The 21,103-nt window shown below is 35.8% G+C and overlaps 2 protein-coding genes across 2 annotated transcripts; one reads left to right on the forward strand and one right to left on the reverse strand.

The window, feature by feature from the left end:
- Positions 1 to 974: 974 nt before the first annotated feature.
- LOC123890353 lies at positions 975 to 7,919 on the reverse strand. The gene is made up of 5 exons (XM_045939951.1): positions 6,594 to 7,919; positions 3,529 to 6,487; positions 2,426 to 3,024; positions 1,981 to 2,137; positions 975 to 997 (listed from the first exon to the last, which is right to left on the reverse strand). Exons 1-5 carry the CDS (start codon positions 7,917 to 7,919, stop codon positions 975 to 977), a joined length of 5,064 nt encoding a protein of 1,687 aa, XP_045795907.1.
- A 2,345-nt stretch (positions 7,920 to 10,264) lies between these two features.
- LOC123897290 lies at positions 10,265 to 20,051 on the forward strand. The gene is made up of 5 exons (XM_045947877.1): positions 10,265 to 10,502; positions 12,481 to 12,653; positions 18,385 to 18,568; positions 19,463 to 19,569; positions 19,653 to 20,051. Exons 1-5 carry the CDS (start codon positions 10,431 to 10,433, stop codon positions 19,732 to 19,734), a joined length of 618 nt encoding a protein of 205 aa, XP_045803833.1. The 5' UTR covers positions 10,265 to 10,430; the 3' UTR covers positions 19,735 to 20,051.
- Positions 20,052 to 21,103: the final 1,052 nt, after the last annotated feature.

Below are 21,103 nucleotides of genomic sequence, written 5' to 3' on the forward strand. Positions count from 1 at the left end.
GGTTCTAGCCCTCAACAATGAAATTCTTATAATTACGACAATATAACAAAATAGACCGAGTCCAATTTCTTGGCTCATCAATCTCGTTTATCTAATAAAGTACCCTAATTCCTTAGGCGAAACTAATATTATCAAAAGCTTTAACGAACGTTATATTAACAATCATGCCAATTAATTCTATATTCCTATTGCAATTACGATTGACAAACAATTAATCTAGTTCCAGTATAAACCCTAGGGTCAATAGTGATTTATAACTTAAAATCAATTCGAAAGTGATCAATTAACGAAAAGCAATAAACACAAGATTAACTGAATAATTATAAGTTTTCATTGAATAAACTAGAACACGTAGTTACATGGCTCAGATAGTTTCAAAGAGAATCATCTATAATTCCTAATCTAATGAGATTAGTTACTCATAATAATAATTGACACAACAAAAGAGTTAAGAAAATTATACATGAATAACCGATGAAGACCGCGACGGCGAAACCCTAGAATAGTCTTCTTCTCTTTTGCTGCCGGCACGTATTTCTCTATCAGGAAGTTATAATCCCCTTTCTAATTTGTAGTCATATATATAGGCTGTAGCATAAAAGATCGTCCACTAATAAACAAAAATCGCGTCCCTATAATTGAATGACACGTCATGCTCCCTTAAGGTGTGTTCCATGTGCTGATGTAAGGCTGACGTCATGTGAAATTAGAAAGCAAAATCGCAGCACTACGGAGCATGCATCGCGTCGCGGAAAATACAGAAAGGGATGCTAATTTTGAGCTTCAAAACTTGGAATATTTTTCTAAGTCTTTTCTTCTTTGGTCTTTTGTCTTCAAACCCTTTTATGTGTCAATTTCTTCATAAATTCTTCTCTTTGACCATGCAATACTCTTAAAAACTAACTAAAATACTATAGAATAATAATTAAAATTAACAAATGATTGGCTGTCATCACAACCCCAAACTTGAACTGTTACTTGTCCTCAAGTGACATGCCTGTCAAAACAAAACTATCAGGGAATTAACAAATTAATTTGAATGATAAAAATCTCATAAACCTTTTCTCTTCATCCGGCAATAGAACCACCGGTGTTAACTTCATTGATCTTGCTCAATCAACACTTTGGCTTCCAAGACTTGAATAAAACTTGGTCCAATGACCGTTCCACACAATGTACAAAGTTCAACCTTATCTCTCACTCACTAATTCACTCAATTTTTGACAGGGTATTCACTCCATCAACATGCAAATGCTATTTTACCATAAACTTGAAAAAATTCTAAACGTCAATCAAAGTAAATACATTGCACACATTTTTGAGGTCTTAAGGGTTATAACTTGGCTTGGGCAAACGGTGGGATAATTTTGGGAAAAGTAGGCTAAATTGGAGTTAGGTATCCACTATTATTCCTTGTTGAAGCATTACCATTACCAGGGCTCGATTCATTGTTAATAAGGTACCTAGAGAACTTATCTTTCAATTTTTTTCTCTTTTTTTTTTTTTTGTAGATGCCACTATTTTTCATGATTAATGGCTCTTTATTTTTTGAAGAAAACTCAATTATTTTTGTGAGTCTCTTGTTATTATTATCATTTTTTTTTTAGTTCTCTAGTACCCCTACCCCAAACTTAAGATGTTGCTAATTCCAAAAGCAACCCCAAACTTAAAATGATGCCATGACAAGAAAGTTTAAAGCTTCTACCAAACTCCAGAGAGGGCAAACAGATAAAAAATTTCAGGTCTAAAAGGCTTATAATTTGGTATGTCACCGAAAGAAAAGGGATATTTTTTTTAGGCTCAAAATGGTTTAGCAACGGATAAATAATAAACAGGGTAGCTTGAAAAGGCTCAGAGTACCAAACAAATATGCCTCTATGTGTGTAAATGCAAAACCAATCAACAGTAGAGAATAATTGCAAGTTCTAGAAAATATACAAAGCATGGATTCACTCATAAGATGTGAAAGAAAAAGTATACCGTGGAATTTATTTGGCTCAATATGCTCACCAGCTGAGGTATCTGAAGATTGAACTAGTACACCATGCAAAACTCCATCTTTCCAATTCATCTCTTTGTCTCTTGACCATTGCACTTCATGAGCAATCACACTGCAATTATTCTTGTATGTGCAAGTCTAAGAGATTTTCATCATGCAAATTCAGTTATTAACACACTGACAATTCTGAAAAGACATAAAAACATTAAACTTGATAATAAACAAGACAACAGAAAGATGAAACACAAGGGATTGTCAGCAAATGACATCATTGATAGTATCTTTTTTGTTCTTTTTTCTTTTTCCCCTTTTTTTTTTACTAAAAATAAAGACTGAAATAAAACATATCGGATGGGTTGCCTCCCATCAAGCGCTTCTTTACCGTCGCTAGCTTGACTAATGCTGACCTTAAAGGTCATTCAGTACCAATGAGACCCTCTCAGTAGGAATCTCCCCTCCATTGTAGAGCTTAATTCTTTGGCCATTTACTTTAAATGTCCTCTTCGATAATGGCTCTTCTAATTCTACCGCTCCATGAGAAAAAACTTCTTTGATCACATATGGTCCTGACCATTTAGATTTGAGTTTACCGGGAAAGAGTTTCAATTTCGAATTAAATAACAATACACTTTGTCCCGGGTAAAACTCTTTTCTAACCAATTTTTTATCATGATACCTCTTGGTCCTCTCCTTGTAAATGACCGCATTTTCATAGGCTTGCAGCCTCATCTCTTCCAACTCGTTCAACTTCAGCAACCTCTTCCTACCTGCCGCTTTTTCATCAAAATTTAGAAATTTTACCGCCCAATAGGCCTTGTGTTCTAGCTCCACCGGTAAATGACATGCTTTTCCATACACCAACTGATATGGTGACAACCCAAGATGAGTCTTGAATGCAGTCCTATACGCCCAAAGCGCATCATCTAGCTTCTTTGCCCAATCTTTCCTTGAGTTAGCAACAGTCTTCTCAAGGATTTGTTTCAACTGCCTGTTGGATACTTCAACTTGTCCACATGTTTGTGGATGATAGGGGGTAGCAAATTTGTGTTTGACATTGTATTTAGCTAGCACACTTTCCAAGTATTTGTTGCAAAAATGCTTCCCCCCATCACTGATCAAAATTCTGGGTACTCCGAACCTAGCAAAAACATTCTTTTTCAAGAAATTAACAACAGTATGAGCATCATTAGCAACACAAGCAGTTGCTTCAACCCACTTGGTGACATAATCAACACAAACAAGAATGTAAAGGTTAGAATAAGACGAGGGAAAAGGACCCATGAAGTCAATACCCCAACAATCGAAAGGTTCGATCTCTAAAATTCCATTTTGGGGCATCTCATTCCTCATGGCAATACTACCTGTTCGTTGGCATTTATCACAATTTTTTACAAATTCAACACAGTCCTTGAACATGGTAGGCCACCAAAAACCGCATTGAAGAATTTTTGCTGCGGTTCTTTCTCCGCCGTGGTGGCCTCCGTAAGCTGAACTATGACAATGCCATATGATACTTTTTGCTTCCTCACCTGCAACACATCGTCTTATCAAACCGTCAGGACCTACCTTAAATAAATATGGATCGTCCCAAAGATAAAATTTAGCATCATTGAAAAATTTCTTTCTCTGCTGCCAACTATAATCATCTGGGACTAAATTTCCTGCTTTAAAATTTGCCATGTCTGCGAACCATGGTCTTTCAGTCACTGTTAAAAGTTGCTCATCTGGGAACTCAGCTACTATACTTTTCTCCTTCTTCGTTATTTCTGGGTTTTCCAGCCTTGAGAGATGGTCAGCCACCACATTCTCAACCCCTTTCTTGTCCTTGATCTCAATATCAAATTCTTGCAACAACAATATCCATCTAAGTAACCGGGGTTTAGAATCCCCCTTTGTGAGTAGAAACTTCAATGCTGCATGATCTGTAAAAATAATAACCTTCGAACCAATTAAATAAGAGCGAAACTTTTCCAAAGCAAATATTACAGCAAGCAATTCCTTTTCAGTTGTGGAGTAATTCACTTGGTTTTCATTAAGGACTTTGCTCGCGTAATATATAGCATGAAAAAATTTTGCGTGTCGTTGGCCAAGCACTGCTCCAACCGCGTAATCACTGGCATCACACATAAGTTCAAAAGGTAATTCCCAATTAGGGGTTGTGATTATGGGCGCGGTGACCAACTTATTTTTAATAATGGAAAAAGAATTCAAGCATTCATCATCAAATTTAAAATCATTCTCTTTCACAAGGAGATTGCACAAAGGTTTAGCAATTTTTGAGAAGTCCTTTATGAAACGTCGATAGAAACCGGCGTGGCCTAAAAAACTCCTCACTCCTTTCACATTAATCGGAGGTGGTAATTTTTCTATAACTGCAATTTTTGCTCTATCCACTTCTATGCCTTTTGAAGAGATTTTGTGTCCTAACACTATTCCTTCGGTAACCATAAAATGACACTTTTCCCAATTTAAAACTAAATTAGTGTCGACACATCTCTTCAAAACAACATCTAAGTGGGCAAGACAAATATCAAAGCTTTTACCAAACACAGAAAAGTCATCCATAAAAATCTCAATGGAATTTTCAATCATATCAGAAAAGATAGAAAACATGCACCTTTGAAAAGTAGCGGGAGCATTGCATAAGCCGAAAGGCATTCTCCGGTATGCAAATACTCCGTATGGACATGTGAAAGCTGTTTTCTCTTGATCTGCCGGGTCTACAGCTATTTGATTGTAGCCAGAGTAGCCGTCTAAGAAGCAATAAAAGGCTTGACCAGCCAGCCTCTCTAACATTTGATCCATATAAGGTAAAGGAAAGTGATCCTTCCTTGTTGCTTGATTCAACCTCCTGTAGTCTATGCACATGCGCCACCCAGTAACTGTACGAGTTGGAATCAACTCGTTCTTTTCATTCCTGATGACTGTCATTCCTCCCTTTTTAGGGACTACATGTACCAGACTTACCCATGAACTGTCTGATATGGGATAGATCATCCCTGCTTCAAGCAACTTTGTAACCTCTTTCTTCACAACATCTTTCATGGTCGGATTCAGTCGCCGTTGTGGTTGGACGACAGGTTTAAATTCCTCTTCTAACTTGATCTTGTGCATGCAGTAGGCTGGACTGATTCCCTTCAAGTCAGATATGCTCCACCCGAGTGCTTTTTTATTTTCTCTAAGCACTCTTAGGAGTTTTTCTTCTTCCAAAGCATTCAAGGAACTACTGATGATAGCAGGATGCATAGATTTTTCGCTTAAAAAGACATATTTGAGGTGTGTTGGTAACTCCTTCAGCTCAGGTGCAGATGGTGTTGACGCCTCTTCTTTTGAATCACCCGACCTTGTAACATTAAGATCCTCTATTTTCTTTTGCACTTTCTCAACTTCCAAGGCTTCTAACTGACGCACACACTCTTCAATCTCCTTTTCTTGGCCTTTGTCAACTAACGTAATTGAGTTAACGATCACATTTTCCATCGGTAAAACTGGTTTCTCAACTCGAGAGGTTTCTTCAACAATATTTTCAATAACATCAACCCGATAACATTGAGGATTTTCGTTTTGATGACGCATAGCTTCAAACACATTGAAAATAACTTGTTCATCTTGAAATCTCAACATCAACTCTCCTAGCTCAACATCAATAAGTGCCCTACCAGTAGCCAAGAAAGGTCTTCCCAATAACAACGGTACCTCGGAGTCCTCATCCATATCAAGTATAACAAAGTCAGCTGGAAAGAGCAAGTCATTTACCTTAACTAACACATCTTCTAGCACCCCATAAGGGTATGTAACGGATCGATCAGCCAATGTCAAAGTCATTCTTGTTGGCTTCGGTTCTCCACACTTTAACTTCTTCATCATGGACAACGGCATCAGGTTGATGCTTGCCCCCAAGTCGCATAAAGCCCTTCCAATTTTCAATTCACCAATGGAACATGGAATAGTAAAACTACCAGGATCTTTCAATTTCGGTGGTAGCTTTCTTTGGAGAATAGCGCTACACTCTTTTGACAAGGCAATGTTTTCATCATCCTTCAGCTTCCTTTTTCCAGACAAGAGATCTTTCATGAATTTTGCGTAAACTGGCATTTGTTCCAATGCCTCACCAAAAGGAACATTTACCTGTAACTTTGTAAACATCTCCATGAATTTTTTAAATTGACCCTCTTCCTTGTCTTTCTTTTTCTTCAAATGGGGGTATGGCAATTTGACATAAGAGGGAATGACTTGCTCCTTACCGCAGTCTTCAAGAATTTGTTTCTTGGTTTTTCTCAGAATAGAACCTTCATCAATCAATTTTTCTTTCTTTTCAACTTCTCCCTCACTAGTTCCCTTAACCCCATTCTCACTTTTTTCTTCCTCAACTCTCTCATTTTCAACTTCAACCTCATCTACAATCAACCACTCATTTTCAACTTCTCCCTCCCCCTCACTTTTCTTTTCTACTTCCACTTTTTTTTTAATTTTCTCTCTTAGTGTCAACTACAGATGGCACAACTCTACTTCTCAACTCTATAGCTTTACAACTCTCATTTTTCGGATTGTCTAAAGTGTTTCCTGCAAATCCCCCACTTGATTGAGCAGCCACCTGTTTTGATATTTGCCCAATTTGTGTTTCAAGATTTCGGATGGAAGCCTCATGATTTTTGTTGGATGTTTCTTGACTAGCTCTCATGGCTTCGAAGTTACTCTGAGTCATCTGCATGAACTTATTAATTGTTTCTTCCAAGGGAGATGGTTTTCTAGCAGGTGGATTTTGAGAGTTACCTTGAGAAGAATTTCCTTGATTACCCCATTGCAGATTAGGGTGGTCTTTCCAACCTGGGTTGTACGTGTTGGAATAAGGGTTATTTTTCTGATATCCTCCGGCATAATTAGCTTCTTCTGATTCAGCTTCTAGTGAACATATTCCATTAGCATGTGGCCCGTGGCAAAAATCACATCTGACTTCTTGAACCTGACTAACATTCGCCTCCGCTAAAGTCTTAGCAGCCAACTTTTTGTTTAATATCTCGATCTGGGCTAGTAAAGCTGTGTTTGTGTCAACCTCGAATACTCCTCTCTTTTTAGGATCCCTCTCGCTCTTGGAACGGTATTCATTCATGCACATATTCTCCACTAGTTCTCTGACTTCATCCTCGTTTTTGTGTCTAATTGTGCCTCCAGCTGAAGCATCTATTAGAATTCTTGATTGCATTCTCAGACCTCTGATGAATATCTGCATTTGCTCCATATTGTCCAAAGAGTGATTCGGACATTTCCTCAATAAAAGTTTGAAACGTTCATAGGCTTCGAACAAGGACTCTGATTCTCCTTGTTCGAACCCAGTAATGTCAGCTCTTCTAGCCAGAAACATGTCATTAGTAAAGAAACGCTCCAAAAATTTATCTTCGAGCTCTTTCCAATTGTTAATAGTGCATCTCGGAATGCATTGCAACCAGTCTTTTGCTCTTCCAATCAAAGTAAACCCAAACAGCCTGAGTTTAATCTGACTATCAGTGTACCCGTCAGGACGACACATGGTACATGTCTCATAAAAACGCTCTAGATGAGCCCATGGATCTCTGATTGCACTTCCATCAAATTGATTATCCCTTAGCCCGGTGAGAACCGTATTCTTGATGTCGAAAGTCACAGGATTCGCCGGTTGGAACCCCATAGAAATTTGCCCTGTATCAGTTCTGCGACAGTAATCTCCCATAGTACGCCTAGGCGACGGTGGTGGCAGTGGGTCATCGGCCATCTTGCCTTCTTCTTCAAACTGAGAACCTGTGTCTGAAGATATTCCTGTTGATGCTTCAACTAGCTCTTGCTCAGCTAACCGTGCTAACCGTACTGCTTTCCTGTTCGCCTTTGCGGTTTTCTCGATTTCAGCGTCGAAGAGAAGCTCTCTTGCAACTTTTCTACCTCGCATAAACAACCAGAAAATACCTCAATAGCACTGCACAATATAATTAATAGAATTAAGTATGCTATAATTTTTTTTTTGAATTTTTCTAATAAACGAAAAAATAAAATAAAATAACTTCTAAATAAAACGAAATTGCCTTGTTGAAATTAATCAACAATCCCCGGCAACGGCGCCAAAAACTTGATGACAATTTTAGCAAGTGTACTAAATTCGTCGTTAAGTAATAAAATTTATAAGATTCGTATCCACAGGGATTGTTCTTATTTTCAACTAGACAATTAAATTAAATTAGGATTAATAAATAAATTGCAAAGGGGGGTTTTCAGATTGATTTGTAGTAACAATGACAATAATTAAAATTGCAAGAAAGTTGAAACGTAAACTTTTATGAGAGAAAGACTATTAGGAATTATTTTGAATCCTCTCTTTGTCCCTAACTGGTACTCTAGGTTCTAGCCCTCAACAATGAAATTCTTATAATTACGACAATATAACAAAATAGACCGAGTCCAATTTCTTGGCTCATCAATCTCGTTTATCTAATAAAGTACCCTAATTCCTTAGGCGAAACTAATATTATCAAAAGCTTTAACGAACGTTATATTAACAATCATGCCAATTAATTCTATATTCCTATTGCAATTACGATTGACAAACAATTAATCTAGTTCCAGTATAAACCCTAGGGTCAATAGTGATTTATAACTTAAAATCAATTCGGAAGTGATCAATTAACGAAAAGCAATAAACACAAGATTAACTGAATAATTATAAGTTTTCATTGAATAAACTAGAACACGTAGTTACATGGCTCAGATAGTTTCAAAGAGAATCATCTATAATTCCTAATCTAATGAGATTAGTTACTCATAATAATAATTGACACAACAAAAGAGTTAAGAAAATTATACATGAATAACCGATGAAGACCGCGACGGCGAAACCCTAGAATAGTCTTCTTCTCTTTTGCTGCCGGCACGTATTTCTCTATCAGGAAGTTATAATCCCCTTTCTAATTTGTAGTCATATATATAGGCTGTAGCATAAAAGATCGTCCACTAATAAACAAAAATCGCGTCCCTATAATTGAATGACACGTCATGCTCCCTTAAGGTGTGTTCCATGTGCTGATGTAAGGCTGACGTCATGTGAAATTAGAAAGCAAAATCGCAGCACTACGGAGCATGCATCGCGCGCGGAAAATACAGAAAGGGATGCTAATTTTGAGCTTCAAAACTTGGAATATTTTTCTAAGTCTTTTCTTCTTTGGTCTTTTGTCTTCAAACCCTTTTATGTGTCAATTTCTTCATAAATTCTTCTCTTTGACCATGCAATACTCTTAAAAACTAACTAAAATACTATAGAATAATAATTAAAATTAACAAATGATTGGCTGTCATCACCGGCATTAGGTGTTTGGGCTTGAACCCAAACTTTTACTAATTGTTTTGTTTTCAGTCACCGAATATATATATGCTTGTTTTTACTAACCCCATTAACCGGCCAACCTAGTGGGTGACAACACCAGGCTCAATTTCGATCTTCCTTTTATAATCTCTCGTTGATGTTTTCTCTCTAGGCCTCCCATGTATCTTTTATACCCCCAAATATTCCAATTTTGCCCTTGCTAAAAACTTTGGTTCGCAGAAACCGAAGTTTTTTCTAGTTCAAATTCAGGGAAAATCCGGTTAACAGAAACCGAATTTTTTTTCAAGGCAAAAAAAATTCAGTTCATAGCAATCGAAATTTTTATTGAAAGGCAAAAAAGTAAAATTCAAGAAAAAAAAAAAAACCAAACGAGGCCTAAAGAAAAAACATCTCCCGTGTTGGATTAGTTTCGGATTGGTGGGAACGGTTACAAGGATTTAGGCCATTAATGGGGTTAGATCATATTTTAAGCCCAAATACAAAATAACTCAAATTTTATTTATTTTTTATATTTTTTTCACTTTAAAACCGAGCTTTTTTTTTCCAACTAAAAAAGTTGTGTTAATTTGACTCAGTTTATCCTTTTTTTTTAAAAAATTCAATTCGACTCAGTTTATCAATTCAATGCTAGACTATTAGTAAAAGTTATACAGTATTAATAAAATAAAAAATAAAATTTGTCAAAAATAATAAAAAATAAAGGATTTAATTGATATGCACCGACAGTGTAAAATAATTTTACACCGTCAACCAATACCAACCATGTTTTCCGCCACATCACCCACTTTATCCCACTTTCTTGACATGACATGGCAAAATGATGGTTATTTATTGGACGATGGTGTAAAACTATTTTACACCGTAAGTGCATATCAATTAAACTCAAAAATAAAATATATAACTTTTTTAATATACGCCACGCTACATTTTCTGAAATCACAATCACAAGTTCTGCTCAAGCAATAACAAAGAGAGAGTAAATAGGAAATCAATTTTTTGGGGTTTAAGGGAGAAAAGAGGTTTCTGCATCTTCGTTCTTCTTTGTTCTTCACACCACAGTTGCAGTTCGCAATTCTACACTCTCCAATGGTTTCCACTATTACGTGGATTCGCTACCTTAAATCCAAAGCCCAATACTCTCTCGCTCTCGGATACAAGGTCTTTTTTTTCCCCTAATTTCAATTTTAATTATATCATTCCTGTTTTACTTTCTCCATTTTAATTCTATAATCACTTTCCAAATTATTGTAATTAATTTGCTTTCATTTTTATCTAATTTGTGTGTTTATTTCTGTTATTTTGTTACCCGATTTGAGTTTTGCTGATTTTTGTCAATGGTAATTGTTTACATTTGTTGCTGAGCTAGGGTTTCATTTTCAACAATAAACAAGTGTGCAATTTAATCATTACCGTTGCTAAGTAACTTTGTTTAAATGTGCTTCGATTATTAGGTGCAGGAATTCTAATTGTGTGTTGGAATCAGGTGTCCAAAAAAAAAAAATCATTTTTCAGATTGGTGTGCTTCGATTATTACACTGAATACATTTCTCAGATTGGTGTCCAAAAAAAAAAATTTTCTTTTACTCCCACACTCCTTTGGTCGGTCGGTGTCCGACGCACTCATATAACACGAGTTGGACAAGTATCCAAAAGATTTTTTTTTCTCTGCTTCCACTCTACTTACACATATATCAGAGATATCCATAAGTGTTAAAATTGTGTCATAATAACAATGTTGATCAATGAGGGATCAAAGACTTTACGTTTTGATTACAATATTTTTTTTTTAATAAAATTACTTGCTCAACTTAGATACACACACGCATATATATATATATATATATATATATATATATATATATATATATATATATATATATATATATATATATATATATATATATATATATATATATATATATATATATTGATTCTCAATTTACATCTTTTATAAATATGTAGCGGTGTCGGTGTCCTATGTTTTTTATATTAGCAATGTCGATGTGTCGGTGCCGTGTTGGAGTCCTCATGCAGCAAATTTTAAACTGTTTGGGTCTAAATAACTCATCGTGTTGACTATAATGAGATTGTTGCTCTTAGTTCAAAAGTTTATGTCAACATTTTTAAACCCAATGGAGTTTTTTTTTCTTCTTTCAAACCTGGAGCTGGGAAGTTTGAAATATATGGTAGTTGGAGTTCTCGTGGTATTGGAGTGGTGATTCAAATAGTAAATATGATAATTTTAGACTTTAGAATCTGCATCTCCCTTTGTTTATGTATTTACTATTAACAAAATAAATAAGTCTGACTGTATGTCTAAGAAATCTTGGACAAGGGAAGGTCATCAGCCGTTAAACACCTGTTGTTTGTTTACATTTTATCTTTATTCATGTGTGCTCTACTGCGGGTACAATGCATGTAAATGGGGCTCTCCACCCCCTTTTTAAATGCATACTATGCTAAGGGAGGTGTGGATTGGCTGGAATCCAATTTCTATCTTATTTTTCAAGAGTTTTGGGGAGCATTAGATAAACATGGCATTGGAGGGTATGTGATTTCTAGCTTCCAAGATTACACTTTTATCTTGAAAAGACTCTTCATTTGGCTTTTTATATTTCAGCCTTTGCTCTCACATTATTGGTAGTCATTATGTTTTGATTTTGTGGTTCTTAAATTTTTATTCTTAGTATTTATATTCTAGTTGCACTAGACTTGTATTTGACCTGCAATTTTAATTTAGAAAATACTAGTATAAAGTATATGTCTTGAACTGTAACATAACAGTTATTCAGAGAACTTAACACATTCTTTATTTGCTGTTATGTCCATTGAATTTACAATATTTTTAATTAAGATGATCATTTGAGGGGAGGGGACATTTTTGAAGCTTCACTTTGCAAAGAGCTTCTTGAAGGTGAAGTAGCTTCTTAAGGCGTATCTTTGTGTATGCTACATAATATAGAACCACAATGTCAAACATTTGGAACAATGGTGAAGTTATCAACAGAGCAATGGTATTTAGAGTAATACTCTTCATTGTAGTTTAAGTCCCACGGCTGGGTATCACATTCTTAGCAGCACTCCAAAGTCCTCCTTAGAAGTGTCATCTGACTGATACAATGTTGAAATTTGTCAGAACCATAAAGGAGGTCATGTCAAAGACAATGAGCTAACGGATTTTCTTTTCAAGCACTTCTGGCATGGAAAGATGACCTTCTTGCACTGGAATAAAGGAGAGGAGATGGCCCCTATTATTGCTGGAAATGGAGCAACTCTTCTTGTTCGGAGAATACCAATTCCAGACCCAAGGTAATCATACTCATCTAATATATCATACACTGTCCTTTTGTTATGCAATTCTATTGACTTCCATTGCAAGATGTTTTTAAAGCTTGAGATCACACAGCAAAGATGCTTTCAATTCTACATGCTTTTATGTTCCTTTTGGGACTTTTGGTGTGTTGTATATCATCAACCATTCTTTTTAAATGTGTGTTTAAATAAACTGCCATTTATTTGTGTTACTGGCCCTTCAGTTTAAATAAACTGCCATTTAATGTGGAACCGAATGTACACTTGTTGAAGAAACATTTACACGCCAATATCTCTTATGCTGACTCTACAGGTTATGATGAGAACCATTCTCTCTGTGTGTGTGTGTGTGTGTGTGCGCGCGCGCGCGCACGCGCGCGTGTATTAAATTGTATTTACACCTTGAGGTTTCCTGCCACATTTTACCCATGTGTTCTGCTGCCTACTTTACATGGACAGCATTAAATAGCACATACACATTGCTTTGGTGTCATGTTTGTGTCTGATTTGGATCCTACTCGATGCAATGACGATGCATGTCTAGTTTAAAATAGTTTTCAGCTTCAACAGTCATTTAAACTTTGGATAAAAATACATATACAGAGGTTGGGTCTGTTTTAAACTTCTAACTTCTAAGCCTTTTTTTTTAATTGTAAAAATTAGGCACAAAGTGCATTTGGTGTACTAATTTCATTTTCTCTAACTTTTTATTTCATATTTGCACACATATTGTATATCTCATCTGTGTGTTTCTTGTGCTGGTTGTCCTCTTAATTTGTTGCATTCTTGTTTCCATTTGATGCTTCATGGGTCATGACTCATGAATGACTCACAAATTTGTAATGACTTTAGTTATGCTTGAAAATAAGCAAGACCTTGCCAGTTCATTCGCTCAGTTTTGATGCATCATAAAAACTTTCCGTTTATTTTATTGTCCCAAATGCTTCAACTTGTTATAACCAGGTTACTTGGGAAAAGTTGTAGGCTTGTAGCTATTCTTAGTTCTTTTCTTGTTATGTGGAATATCATTAACTTGGTTTAGACATTTTCATATTATCATTGTTATTGTAGAAAATAATAAGTGAATACTGTTGTGTATTATTCCTTAGCTCAAGGCTGGTTTAAATAGGAAGAGTACAAACATAAAAGGAAATAATAGATAAGCTTAGAATCTCCTAGAAATAACAAACTAGGAAACTAAATATTTTCCATCACCCCCCCTCAAGTTGGTCAAGACTAAATAATAGATAAACTTAGAATCTCCTAGAAATAACAAACTAGGAAACTAAATATTTGCCGATCAAATGCTCAAAGGTGGGTCTTGCTAAGCTTTTGGTCAAGATATCTGCAGTTTGCTGATTCGAAGTTACAAAAGGTAGACATATGATTCCGGCATCTAACTTCTCTTTTATGAAATGTCGATCGATCTCAATATGCTTGGTTCTATCATGTTGAACAGGGTTATGAGCTATGCTAATAGAGGCTTTACTGTCAGAGTATAATTTCAATGGAAGCTCAATTTTCATCTTAAGCTCTTCTAGGACTCTGTGGATCCATAATTCTTCACAAATACCTTGAGCCATAGCTCTAAACTCAGCTTCTGCACTACTTCTTGCTACAACTCCTTGTTTCTTGCTCCTCCATGTCACAAGATTACCCCAAACATAGGTACAATATCCAGAGGTTGATCTTCTGTCAGTGACTGAACCTGCCCAATCAGCATCGGTAAAGATAGACACATTTCTTTCACTAGTCTTCTTAAAAAATAATCCCTTTCCAGGAGGAATGTCCATATATACTTCTTCTTCTAAATCACCATTGAGAAAAGCATTCTTAACATCCAACTGATGTAGGGGCCAATCTAAGCTAGCAGCAAGAGACAAGAGAATTCTGACAGTGTTCAATTTTGCAACAGGAGCAAAAATCTCTGAGTAGTCTATACCATAGGTTTGAGTAAAACCCTTAGCCACCAATCGAGCCTTGTACCTTTCGATTGACCCAACTGAATTATACTTCACAGTAAACACCCATTTGCATCCAACCGTCTTCTTGCCATCCGGTAGTGTCATAACACTCCAAGTTTTGTTCTTTTCAAGAGCTTTCATCTCCTCAAGTACAGCTTCCCTCCACTTTAGAACTTCTAGAGCAACCTTTACATTTTTTGGAATCTCTACACTAGACAATTTTGAGGTGAAGGCAGAAAAAGACGAAGACAAATTTGAATATGATATAAAATTGGACAATGGGTATTTAGTGCAAGATCTAACAGGTTTTCTAACAGCCACAGGATCATCGATATCAGGATACAAAATACGACTCTCGGAAACAGAGATAGACTTACCTTTTCTTTTTTTAGGAAGTTGATCATCCCCCGGTTCAGATTCATGACAGTGTTGAGATGTGGACTCATCACTTTCTTTGTGATTCTTTCTCACAAAAACCTTTCCTTTCCAAGTCTTGATTCCTGCTTCAAACCTATTATCTTTATATGACTCATTATTTTGTGGCATTTCAATTAGATCATCATTATCATCGTTTTCAAGATTCTCATTGTTTTCTTCATGAGAAAATGTAGGCTCGGATTCACCAAGTTCACTACTCATAACAGGAGTAGGATTAGATAAAGAATCATGGTCATTTTTCGTTGGTGCAGAAGTATAAGTCTTAGAACTTTGTGATACCGGCAAAGATAAATTATTAAAAAAACTCATGTCCTTAGTTTGAAACGAATCTTCATTTAAATTCCCCCCTGAAGATGCGTGTCAAAAAAAGGTTTGTTTTCAAAGAATGTAACATCCATGGTGACAAACATTTTCTGGTTTTTTGGATCAAAACATTTATATCCCTTCTGGGTTGGAGAATACCCAACAAAAACACATTTTATAGCACGCGGTTCGAGTTTGCTAATATTCTTATGTTTATGAACAAATGCAGTGCAACCAAAGATTTTTAAGGTCAAATCGTTTGAAACACGATCATTAGGAAAACATTCTTTGAAAATATGAATTGGAGTTTGAAAATTAAGAACTTTGGAGGGCACTCTGTTAATTAAGTATGCAGCAGTTAAAACTGCTTCACCCCACAAATAATTTGGTACTTTACTTGCGAAAAGTAAAGCTCTAGCCACCTCCAACAAGTGCCTATTTTTTCTTTCTGCAACTCCATTTTGTTGGGGAGTGTTAGGACATAAACTTTGATGCACAATTCCATTTTCACGAAAAAAATCACTCAACATTGTGTTAAAATATTCTTTGCCGTTATCACTTCTAAATACTTGAATATTTGTTTGAAATTGATTTTGCACCATTTTAACAAAATCTTTTACGGCCTGACAAACGTCAGATTTCCCCTTTAACAAGTACACCCAACAAACTCTTGAGTGATCATCTATAAATGTGATAAACCATTTTTTATGAGAAAGTGTACTCGTTCGGTTAGGTCCCCAAACATCACTGTGAATAACAGAAAAAGAATTTGATGGTTTGTAGGGCTGTAATGGAAAATGAGAACGATGATGTTTTGCAAATTCACATGCTTCACATTTAAACAAAGACAAATCCTTATTACGAAATAACTCAGGAAATAAGTGTTTTAAATAAGGAAAACTAGGATGACCTAATCGTGAATGCCATAACATCATCATTATTATTATTCAGAACTAAAAAAGATTCAAAGCATGAACTTATTGGTTTGGAAGGTAGTTGTGATTCAGGTTCAATGTCGAAGTAGTAGAGTCCTCCACTCTCCTTAGCACTACCAATCATCTTCCCCGAGTTCAAATCCTGAAAAACACAATGAGTACGGAAAAAATTAGTTTGACAATTTCTCTCTTGGGCTAATTTACTGACAGACATGAGACTACAAGATAGATTTGGGACATGAAGAACATCTTTAAGGGTTAGACTTGGAGACAACACAATCAAACCTTTACCCGCAATGGCCGAAAAGGATCCATCTGCAATTTTTATTTTATGGTTACCTGCACATGGACTATAAGAAGAAAACAGAGTAGAATCACCTGTCATGTGATCACTTGCACCTGAATCTATTATCCAAGCACGACTGGGACTGACACTAAAAGGGGCAGAAGTACCTTTTGGGGCAACATTGCCAGAAAAAGTGTTAGATTCAACAATTTTGTACAGTCTGTCTAGTTGTTCCATCGTGAATGAAAGCTGAATTGAAGATGACTGTTGCTCTTGATCAGAATTACTGGCTTGGAATGTATGACCCTCACCTCCACCTTTGTTCTTCTGATTTGAAGGTCGCGGAAGACCATGTAATTTCCAACATTGAAAAATAGTATGTCCCAAACGATGACAATATTTGCATTCACGACGGTATTTGAAAATGGATGATCGTCGTCGAGAATAAAAAAACGTCATAATTAATAATCTTAGCCAAGTAGTACCGGAAGCAGCAAAGAAAAAGTAATTCCGGTGAACAGTACACGCGAACAGTAGTTCTGTGAACAGTGTGCAAACAGTGGCGTCAGTGAACAGTAGTGCTAAATGAACAGTGCGCGTGAACAGTACCACGGGTGAACAGTACCACGCAAAATCAGTTGTCGTGGTCGGATTGTAAACACGACGGCGGCTAGGGTTTTGCGGAAGCGAGACCCCCAAAATCGGGAGCTCTCGATACCATGTAGAAAATAATAAGTGAATACTGTTGTGTATTATTCCTCAGCTCAAGGCTGGTTTAAATAGAAAGAGTACAAACATAAAAGGAAATAATAGATAAGCTTAGAATCTCCTAGAAATAACAAACTAGGAAACTAAATATTTTCCAACAGTTATTTTTCTATTTATGTTTTGTGTTCAGTTTGTGTTGCCTAGACAAAAATGTTAAGATAGATGAGTAGATTAGTTGTTCAAAAAACAATATAAGGTTTGGAATCAATTATTAGAGGGAAACTCGTGGTAGTTTGCATTTTGGAAAAGAGGGTAGAGTTTTCATTTTAGGTAGTCTGGGTCTGAGTATATGTGGAGAAGACCCTTTGAAGCACCATTAAGGAGGGTATATCAGATGGAGGATTGCCCAATAGTTACATGCAGAGGGAGATCAAGGAAAACTAGGTCAAACCATTGCTTAAGGTTTGGATTTAAAGTTGATTAAAAAAAAGGTTTGGATTTAAATAATGTAGCATTAGAGATGATTTATGACAGGATAGGATTCGTCGATTCCACCTTGTAGGGAAACACTTTAGTCGTTGTTACTCTTCCATTCAATAACGTGATCAAGGGTGATCCTTGCTGCAATAATAAGGGTGCTTTCTTGTTACCTATTGGTCAGGTGGTAGTTGTGGAACCAACCTTTCCAGAGACGGTTGTTGTTTTGGAAAATGTTATTAATAAAGCAATAAATTAGCCGCTTCCAGTGGTGTGACTAATTTCATGCTCATCCAGGTTGTAGTTATGTGTAGATTTTTCTTTGCGGTGCAAATTATTATTTATTTTTTTGAACTTGTTATTATAAGGTTGAAGCTTAAGGATGGTATAAGTCATGATCATCCCATCCCCCTTCACGATCCACAGTAAAAAGATTGCCAACTTACTGTGTCAATTTTAAAATTTGGAAACTGGTCTTACTCCATTTTGTTTTTGTTATTCTTGAGTTCCATAAAAGTTAGTTAAGAATTAACTGACAATGCACTTTTTCATTTGGAGCTCCTTATGTATATCCTCATCTCCATTATTTATTAGTGATATACATTTTTCTTTGACAGACATGTTTATGTAGGAGATGTTGTGGTCTTGAAGAACCCTGAAAAGCCAGACGACTATCTAGTCAGAAGATTAGCTGCGACTGAAGGTTATGAAATGGCTTCTACTGATGAAAAGGATGAATCGTTTGTTCTTGACAAGCATCAATGTTGGGTAGTGGCTGAAAATGAAAAATTGAAAGCCAAGGTATAAATGGCTCAGCTATAGCCTATATTTGCATTTACAGTTTACCATTACTTTTATGTTATCCTTAGGTGGATCACTATGCAGCTTTTAGAGTTCTGCATAGTGACGTTGAATTAAGCATTCTCAACAAACAAAATAGACCACAGTTGCTCACATCAATTCACTTAAGCAGCTTTTAGAATTCTGCTTATGACGTTGATAAGGTTCAAGGTCATCTATGTATGCTTGTGACCCGGGTTCCTCAAGTGAAAATGCTTAGTTCCTGTTTTAACTAAAGCTTCTTCCTAAATAATAGCTGCCATACTAATTAGGGTTCCTCAAGTGAAAATGCTTAATTCCTGTTTTAACTAAAGCTTCTTCCTAAACAAAATAGACCACAGTTGCGAACATCAATTCACTTAAGCAGCTTTTAGAATTCTGCTTATGACGTTGATAAGGTTCAAGGTCATCTATGTATGCTTGTGACCCGGGTTCCTCAAGTGAAAATGCTTAGTTCCTGTTTTAACTAAAGCTTCTTCCTAAATAATAGCTGCCATACTAATTAGGGTTCCTCAAGTGAAAATGCTTAATTCCTGTTTTAACCAAAATAGCTTCTAATAGTAGCCTGAACTTAAGTTGATAATTTCATTGTCTACTTAAGTTTTTTCTATGTAGCTTTGTGCCCCATGTTAAGTGAAGACCGAGAAAATAATTATTTGAACCTGGAATTTTTAGTCCTTTTAGTTTTTATAGCTTTGAAATTTTGTAACTGAACTAATCTATGCATTAAGTGAAAGTTCCCATAAGGGATATTATGATGTGCTGTAATATTGGTTATGTTTCTCGACTCCTTAACTTCTCATGAACAAGGAATGATTATGATACTTTATTTAATGCTCCCAACCCAAATGGCAGGAAGCAATTGATAGTCGAACATTTGGTCCAGTTCACATGACCAACATCGTAGGCAGAGTCCTATACTGCCTGCGAAATGCTGTAGACCATGGCCGTGTACAGAACAGGTAACCAAATTTCTGAGATTAATACTTTGTGTACAAATGCCGAATGTTCTTTTGATTATTGATATATTTCACTCGCTCACCAGTCCTTTCAGCATGCAAAACGACTCACCAGTGTTGGAAGTGGAACTCGATGTTGATGAGATGGCAAAAAGTCACAAAGCCTGAACTTTTTAGTTCCGAGAAGCTCTAACTTCTTGAGTTTACCTGCCCCTTTGTTTCTGCTTATGGATTTTATTTGAAGCAAGGATGGAGAATAAATATACGATTTTTAAATTGTTGCTATGGGATGGTGGTATTATGTGGATGTCCTTAGATTAGTCTGCATATTAGACATTTGATTAAATCTTTTCCGAACCAGAAAATTTGAAGCGGCCTGTGTTAAAGATTGAGTTCAACATTGTTGTAAGCTGAAGTTCTGGCAAAGGACTCCTCTGCCTCTTGTTCTATTTTTAAGTCATTTGGCTTCAAACTTGATTGAATAATTTTTAGTCTTTGTTAATGGTTTTTTTCACACCTTTTTTAGTCTTTGTGATGGTTGATGACGATAAAAAACTACATCGTGAGAAAATATGGTTCAAGCTTATTTTCCTTCTGTTCTCTCTTCAATGACAAAAAGGTGTGAAGTCCTAATGCCACTTGGCTCACATTCCTAATTCCAAATGAGCACTTGCCATCCATCATGGCATGACAGTCATTTTAGTTGATAAATCTCGTTATTTATTTGTAGGGTGAGTTTTTCTAAGGGTTCGTTTGTTACATATTAAAAAAAGGCTTAATTAGTAAAATTGTCCTTTAAAGATATTTTAGGTTTTATAATGGTCCCTTAAAGAAAAAAATGTCCGTTTTGGTCTCTTAACTATATGACCGTTAGTCACAATGGTACCTTCCGTCTAATTTTCATTGAAAACGTTAAGTTTGATTACATGGCAAGTTAGTTTCCCAAAAAAAAAAAACAAATAAAAGTTTTTTTTTGGCAGATCTTCATCTTCTTCCTTCCTCTTCTTCATCATCATTTTCATAAATTTATCTAAAAAATGCAGATTTTCAAACAAAACCCAGAAGAAAAATGCAGATCTTCAAATAACACCATCTTCATCATCATTTTCATAAATCCTTAATTACAGCAACATAATCAAATTGAAATCCAAAACAAACCACTCAGATCCGGAAACAAAAATCACAAAAAATAAGAGAACCGCGGTACTGTTTTGGGAATTGATTTTGGTGTTGCCGGTGTTTCTTATCGTGTGTTTCTTTGATTCCCTTTCGGTTTAGTTGCCTTAAGTATAGGGAGTTGTTTTCTTTTGGGCGTAGTTCTTTTTTTGTGCTTTCTGGTGTGTTGTAGGTTTCTTTTGTATCCTGCTCTTTTCACCTTGTACTCATTGTGATTATTGATAATTTTGTTGTTTCTAAAAAAAATAAAAAATCTTGCGGGAATCTAAAAACTTTTGCTTTGATTATTAACAAATTTTGAGGGAACCGAAGAGAAATGAAATGAAAGAGCGATGAAAGAGAGAAGGAGGTGATTGTATTG

Source organism: Trifolium pratense, linkage group LG1 (genome assembly GCF_020283565.1).
Source record: "Trifolium pratense cultivar HEN17-A07 linkage group LG1, ARS_RC_1.1, whole genome shotgun sequence".
Taxonomy (NCBI): Eukaryota; Viridiplantae; Streptophyta; class Magnoliopsida; order Fabales; family Fabaceae; genus Trifolium; species Trifolium pratense.

Excerpts from the sequence above, each read along its gene's own strand:
- LOC123897290 (XM_045947877.1), top strand. The coding sequence starts at position 10,431 with ATGGTTTCCACTATTACGTGGATTCGCTACCTTAAATCCAAAGCCCAA. Across the intron at positions 10,503-12,480 it reads CTCTCGCTCTCGGATACAAG|AACCATAAAGGAGGTCATGT; the intron begins GTCTTTTTTTTC and ends GAAATTTGTCAG. Across the intron at positions 18,569-19,462 it reads ATGAAAAATTGAAAGCCAAG|GAAGCAATTGATAGTCGAAC; the intron begins GTATAAATGGCT and ends CCCAAATGGCAG.
- LOC123890353 (XM_045939951.1), bottom strand. The coding sequence starts at position 7,919 with ATGCGAGGTAGAAAAGTTGCAAGAGAGCTTCTCTTCGACGCTGAAATC. Across the intron at positions 2,138-2,425 it reads CTACTGAGAGGGTCTCATTG|ACTTGCACATACAAGAATAA; the intron begins GTACTGAATGAC and ends AAAATCTCTTAG. Across the intron at positions 998-1,980 it reads TGAGCCAAATAAATTCCACG|GCATGTCACTTGAGGACAAG; the intron begins GTATACTTTTTC and ends TTGTTTTGACAG.